Source organism: Triticum aestivum, chromosome 2B (genome assembly GCF_018294505.1).
Source record: "Triticum aestivum cultivar Chinese Spring chromosome 2B, IWGSC CS RefSeq v2.1, whole genome shotgun sequence".
NCBI lineage: Eukaryota > Viridiplantae > Streptophyta > Magnoliopsida > Poales > Poaceae > Triticum > Triticum aestivum.
Window position 1 is genome coordinate 803,888,667 of NC_057798.1, and position 6,431 is coordinate 803,895,097.

At 45.8% G+C, this 6,431-nt stretch overlaps 1 protein-coding gene across 2 annotated transcripts; it reads left to right on the forward strand.

Moving 5' to 3' along the window:
* Positions 1-2,450: 2,450 nt before the first annotated feature.
* Positions 2,451-6,148, forward strand: LOC123047564 (uncharacterized). 2 transcript variants are annotated; one of them, XM_044471148.1, is made up of 7 exons: positions 2,451-3,140; positions 3,285-3,361; positions 3,473-3,542; positions 3,696-3,788; positions 3,881-4,177; positions 4,880-5,127; positions 5,233-6,148. In XM_044471148.1, exons 4-7 carry the CDS (start codon positions 3,696-3,698, stop codon positions 5,858-5,860), a joined length of 1,266 nt encoding a protein of 421 aa, XP_044327083.1. In that variant the 5' UTR covers positions 2,451-3,140; positions 3,285-3,361; positions 3,473-3,542; the 3' UTR covers positions 5,861-6,148. The 2 variants fall into 2 exon arrangements, with proteins under 2 accessions (XP_044327083.1, XP_044327084.1); XM_044471149.1 differs by having other exon boundaries at positions 2,556-2,573.
* Positions 6,149-6,431: the final 283 nt, after the last annotated feature.

Genomic DNA, 6,431 nt, shown 5'->3' on the forward strand with positions numbered 1-6,431 from the left:
ATAGCCATACGAGGAACCCTCTCTAGTTGATATGATGAACCCTAGAACCTAGATGAACCCTAGGTTTAGTCTTTCTTATAGCCATATGTGATGATTTCTTGTGTGAATATTGTAGATATTTGTTTTGCTATATATATCCATATGTGATATTTGTTTAATTAACTTTATCCAATCAATGCTTATATAAGGAACATGGCGCCACCACCACCACTTGATGAGGATGATGACTATGAAGACCCACTTGAGGAAGCCATCTGTGCTCAAAGAGTGAGGCTGAGCGAACAGGAGGTGTGCAACCTATGGTACAACTTTCTACTACGTGCTGACTTGATCGGGGCGCCATTCGTGACTCGTTTGACAAGTACCATGATCGATCGACATGACATGGTATGTTATTAGTGTAGAATCCAAGGAATTGTTAATAGTTTAGATAATCCATACTTATTAATTGATATGTTTTTTCTTATTCAGAAATTGCCAAAGAGCCTATCTGAGAGTTGTGGCATCGAGGCTGATGAAGAAGGCTATGCTGGAATACGCCTTACCGCAAGGGGCCCCGTCACTACTTGTGCGTACGGCGTGGACACGGATGGTCGCACACATTTAAGCATAGATGGGTGGAAGAGCTTCCTCGTTGACAAGAATCTTCATGTTGAACATGCCATCCTTATTACTATCAGAAACACCAACCGTCAAGGCTTGAAGATGATGATCGTCATCGATATCATCTAAACTATATATGCGTGTGGCTGCTGATGATCGTCATGTTTGATTGCTACCTATGGATGAAACCTTTTATGTAGTCGATGACCGTTGAACTTGTTAAACTTCTTATGTTGCCTTCGTGAAACTATTTGGATGTGATCAAACTATTGGGGCTCCGGCGGTAGTAAAATGGTCAAATCCCGATTTTTTTTCGAACGGGGTCAGATATTGATTTTGTTTGCAAAAAGTGTCAAAAACACGAAATTCTGCCCCAATGAGTTGTGGCCTCGGTTCAACCGAGGACCTTTCTCTTCCACCTTGAGCTGGCTGGCCATTGGTCAACCTATGTCAATCACCATGGTCGCCGATTTGTTTTGCTCTATTATTATTATATTTTAAATTTGTTGTATTATATAGCCTACCGAAAAAAAGCGTGATGTACGTACGTTACGTGGAGAGCCGAGACGTGTCGATGAACCACGTGGGTGCGGGGTGCCTGTCTCGCCCCCCGGCCCCTGGACAGGTTATTTCAGCTACAGTCAATCCAGCAGAGATCGCCCCCTCCCCTCCAAGAGAGAAAAAACAAACAAAGATCACGAGCACACCTCCACTGTGTGCGCAGCACATTTCACGACATGATCATGTGCGCGTGATTTGTTTGCTTCCTGATGCGATTCCTTTCACCACCACTTTGTTTCTGAACCAAGTAGGTGTGGCAATTTCCGGGCGAATTCGGTGTTTTGACCTTTTTTTTTCTCAAAGTTGAGCCAAATCTAGCACTGGTTTAACAAAATTTCAGAATCTTTTACTATCATCGGGGTTGATGACGGTACTAGGACATAGTAAGATCCTACCGTTGGGGGCTCTGCCGGTAGAAAATTTATCCACGTTAGCACAGCTAAACGTTTGCCGACGCTACCGTTGATTGAGGCTCCTGGCGGTAAGCTATTATACCCTACCGTCATCGAGCTTGGTGGTAGGGTTTTGAACGATTATAAGTTAGGAGCCGCCTACCGCCGTCGTGTCTAGTAGTAGGCTCTTGATCATGGCCAACGATCGTCTGTCTTTGCCGTCACCCTTACTGCCAGGGCCTCCGTAGGTTGCTTTACTCTACCGTCATCGACCCACCCGGACGATAGAGAAAAGGGTGATAATTTTTGCAAACAAGTGTCCCTCAACTTTCACAAAAAGGTCAAAACACCAAATTTAGCTCCAATTCCTGTGGAAGTGGCGAATCTTGTGGTATGTACTTGTGTTTTTTCAACAAGTTGGTTTGGTTTTCAATCAAATGAAACTGAGAGAGAAAAAAGAAAGAAAGAAAAAGAGAGAGGAGTGTGTGGAGACATGCATGCATGCCCGGGACCGGGTGGGGTGGGACGACTCCACCGAAAGGCGCGCCGTGCCGGGCCGGTCGCTTTTCACGGAGTGGAGTGCGCGGTTCGAAAACTTGTTTATTCGCCCGCCCACTTGCATCAATGCGTCGCGTGCATTGGCATTGCGCATAGATCGGGCAAAAGCATCGTGTGTGGAGCAATTTCGTTGGCATTGGAGTAGTACTGTAGATAATATAATTACAACGCGAAAAAAAAAATCGAATCGAGGATGGCCGTTCGTTCGTTTGTGCGACATTATTGGCGTGGGCCCCTCTCGCGTTAATTGCTCGGCGGCATTAGGAAGGAAACGAGTGCCCGCCCGCCTATATAAATGACCACAATCACATCTACTAGTAGCACTCCATTCTCCTCCCCTCTCAACCAAAAGAGTAGTACTAGTACCAGTACCAGAGATGAAGAACATCACACTCCGTTTCCTCCGGCGACAGCACCGCCGGCATCGAAGCGCCGGCCACTCCGCTCGCCGTCGGTTCGGTGCGTCCCACACAACACAACCGGGCCGCGACGCCACCGCCGGTTCGGTTCGGTTCGGTTCGGTTCGGTGCGTTACACCGCAGGTGCACAGCCTGTCGGCGACGCCACCGCCGGTTGCAGGTGCAAACGGCGCACCGGCGACGCCACCACGAGTTCGCTGGGCACGTCCGTACGGTGGCGGTGCACACAACACCCGACTACGGTGCGGTGCGTCGCACAGACGGTGCGTAGACGGCTCGCCGGTACACACCCCGTGTGTTCCACTTCCACCGATGGGCGCTTCCCTTCCGTGCGCAGCGCCGCAGCCGCAGCCGCAGCCGCATCAGAGAGAGAGAGAGATAGAGAGAGAGAGAGAGCCGGACTGATTATGGGCCTGCGGCCGCGGCCCGGTGAAGCTCTTCCATTCCATCCCAAGACGACGAGTGCAGCGGGAGTATAAATAAAGCCAAGAACCCTAGACCCTAGCCACCCAATCTTCGCATCCTCCACCCCTAACCCTTGCTCGAGCAACCTGCGGCGGCGGCGGCGGCTTCCGCTCTCCTCGCCGGCGGCCACCTCCAAGCTTAGGTCAGGCATTGAGCTCCTGTTAGCTTGGCACACGTTTTTCCGTCTATTTTCTTGATTCCAGGCTTGTCATTGAGCTCGATCTGGCCCACGGTTGGCGCGTCTTTGACCCGGATCTCACCTAGTCTCTCTCATCTCGTCTTGTAGGTACTACTAATCTGCAGCTGTTTCACTCCGCTTGCTCGAGCAACCTCTCTTCACCGGCGGTGGCTCGCACTTGTCTGGTGAGAATCTTTCATCTTATGTCATCTTGTTTATTGGTCGGCCACGCTCTCTCTCGGTCAAGGGCGTCCTAGATCTGACTTGAATGTGTCATCTCATCTCTATCTATCTAGGTACTAGTACAAGCAAACCAAAGACGAATCATTTCCTTTCACTGGCCGTTGGACTGTTGGAACTTGCAAGGTAATCCATCAGATTTGTACTCTAGTTGTTACTAGCAGCAAATAAGTTTCTGTTTTCCATACAAAATGCTACTCTATTGATTTGCATGCCATTGTGCCTCTGTTTTGCTAAACAAAAATGTTGGTGTTTTTTTCCTTCTTGTCTTGTCTTTAGATGTCTACATCTCAGACCACGTTGTCGACTATGTACCGAGATGCCAGTGTCAAGGCCGTGGCGAAAGCATCGCCTAGGCAGACGACTTACGAAGTACATTCCCTAACTTTGCCTATCATTACTGTTGTTCTTGCATTTCAATTCATTACCTGTCCTGCCTCTAAATGCACTTGTTCCTGACTTAGGACATCCCTAAGTTTCCTTATGGATATCATGATGAGGAGGATGCTCCCAAGCCTGGCTTTTTGTGGTCTGGCTCCCAGATACGGCCAGCGTGGGCACCCAAGAACTACAAGGACTTGAAACTGGAACATAGTTTTTTACCAACGACCCCCAACAAATATCAACTCAAGAACCTCTTCAACCAGGTGCGTTACCATTTCAACAGATCGTCTCCCCTGGCATTTGAGGGCGATTCAGCTGTCAATGGTGCTTATACTACCAGATATCCGTTACCACCTTCTAGCCCGCCAGCGGCAAAAGTGAGTTTTCCCATGTTTTGCACTCTTGTTAATTGCATCTTCCCTTTTTCAGAGTATCATCTCTTGTATGTTTATGAATTACTCACTGTTTGTCATTGTATGAATTGAACTGTTCCTTTTGACCATCTAGATTTCTTGATGATATGTTTGCCTGTGCTAGCTTGCTTTCTTTATATTGACCTGCCGTTGTTTCAAACATTTCTAATTTTTCCATGTTTTGCACTAAATTCATTGTCCTATCTTGCTGTTTTGATATGGATTTGCTTGACTCTACCACCCTGCTGTGTTTATTTTGTCTTGTTGTTGTTCAAATAGTATTACTAATCTATTCTAGGTTTTTCATATTCATTTATTGTACTACCTTGCTGTCTTATATTGATGTCTTGACTGTACTATCTTGCTGTCTTGGCTATACTGATTGTTGTTTACAAATTATCAATTTCTCTCTGTGTATTGCACTTCCATTTATTTGTATTATCTCGCTGTCTTCACTCCACAGACACCTCTTCTTGATTAAAACATAACCAAACTTTTTTCAGGTTTTGCCCTGTCATTCATTGTACTATCTTGTTCATCACCATAACTGTTGCAAGTTACAATTACTTGTATTTTATTGCTTTTTCTATACTGTTTGCAATGTTATGTCTTATTCTTGGATATACTTTGTTGGTGTTTTGATATTCATATTTCGTTTTCTCTTAGGACACGTATTACATAATCAGAATGCGAACCCGAGGGATTAAAAAAACCGGCCGTCCGCGAGTATTTTTTGAATTTTTGTTTAAAGACGAGGACAATTATCTTATTGCGTGGAGGGTCTTGACGACGCCGGAGCAATGTAAAACGGCCCATTGGTTATTTTTTAGAGACACGGTGATCCATATGAATGATGAACCTTTCAAAGATATGGCACAGAAATGCAATTATCCCAGTGCCTACGCCCATGAGCTGTAAGTGTTAATAACAGTAGCAATGCAATGTGTTCATAACAGTGGCTACTCAGTGATTTATAATTGTTTTTTTTTTGCTAACACACATTTTCAATCTTTTATTAGGCAAGAAGTGGAAATACACAGGACAGTGTTGGAGGACATTGAGATCTTCCTCAGGGATCTCTACGCGAATCCTTTGCAGAAGACACATGCTCAAGGCTCCTTGTATTTTCACACACTGTTCGTATTGTTTGGAGAATGCCCGCGTTTCGCCCCCGTAGATGATAACTCTGCTGGCAGCATCACGAAACACCAAAGATGTGTTGATCCTCTAGGCACAGGTTGTCTCTATGATCTTATAAAATGCTGGAAGAAGATTTCGTTCACCATCTTATTACTCAAGCTGCTGCTTGTGGAGGAATCCATGATTGCTGGTATCAAGCAGGCAAAGCCCCATTTCTGTGATTCTCGGAAGGTCAGTCCTCAGTTTCAGGATCTCTTTGAAGAGGCAAAGCTGCACAGAAAGAAGATTCTGGAAAGGCTGGCTTCTTTGTATAAGGATGCAAAGGGCCTTGACTTGTTTGCTGCTTTGAACAAGCAAGTTATTGAGGCTGACGGTGATGTGGGCGACGCAACCTTGCAGCGAATGGTCACTCGCTTCCTTCACCTCGTCAGGTTCGACAAAGACCTTGTGCCAGCTATACTGGTGAGACAGGATGACTTTCAGGGTGGGCTCCGTTTGAAATTTTAGGTGCCTGTAGTGACCACAAGTAGTTGTTGTACTACCTGTAGTACATTCATCCAGCCCAGGAGAATGCTCTTTTTGTAGAATGTGTTGATAATTCGGATCATTGACAAGTAGGTAGTAGTTGCTGTAGGTTCATCCTGGGAGTAGTTGCATTGCTCGCGGGGACAAATCCCTGTTTTGTACACAAGTAGTTTACTTTGTGACTATGCTCCCACTAGTTTGACAAATGTCTGAGACACTCTCATCCAGAGAATTGTTTCCCAAAGTTCCAATGAGTTTCTGGTTCCTTCATCTCGGTGTTAAGCTGCTCATGTAGAAATGGTGACGTTTCTACAACTGGCAGCACCGGTAAACATACAGCTACTCCCTCCGTTCCGATTTACTCATCGTGGTTTTAGTTCAAATTTGAACTAAAACCACGACGAGTAAATCGGAACGGAGGGAGTAATGTTTCAGTGGAGTTTCAGACAAGTCACCACTTGCTAGGATACCTGAAGAGAGTTGGATCTTCATTGTGCACTAACTACAGCTGTATTTCTTTGGGCAACAGTTTTGACAAATGCCTGATCCCATA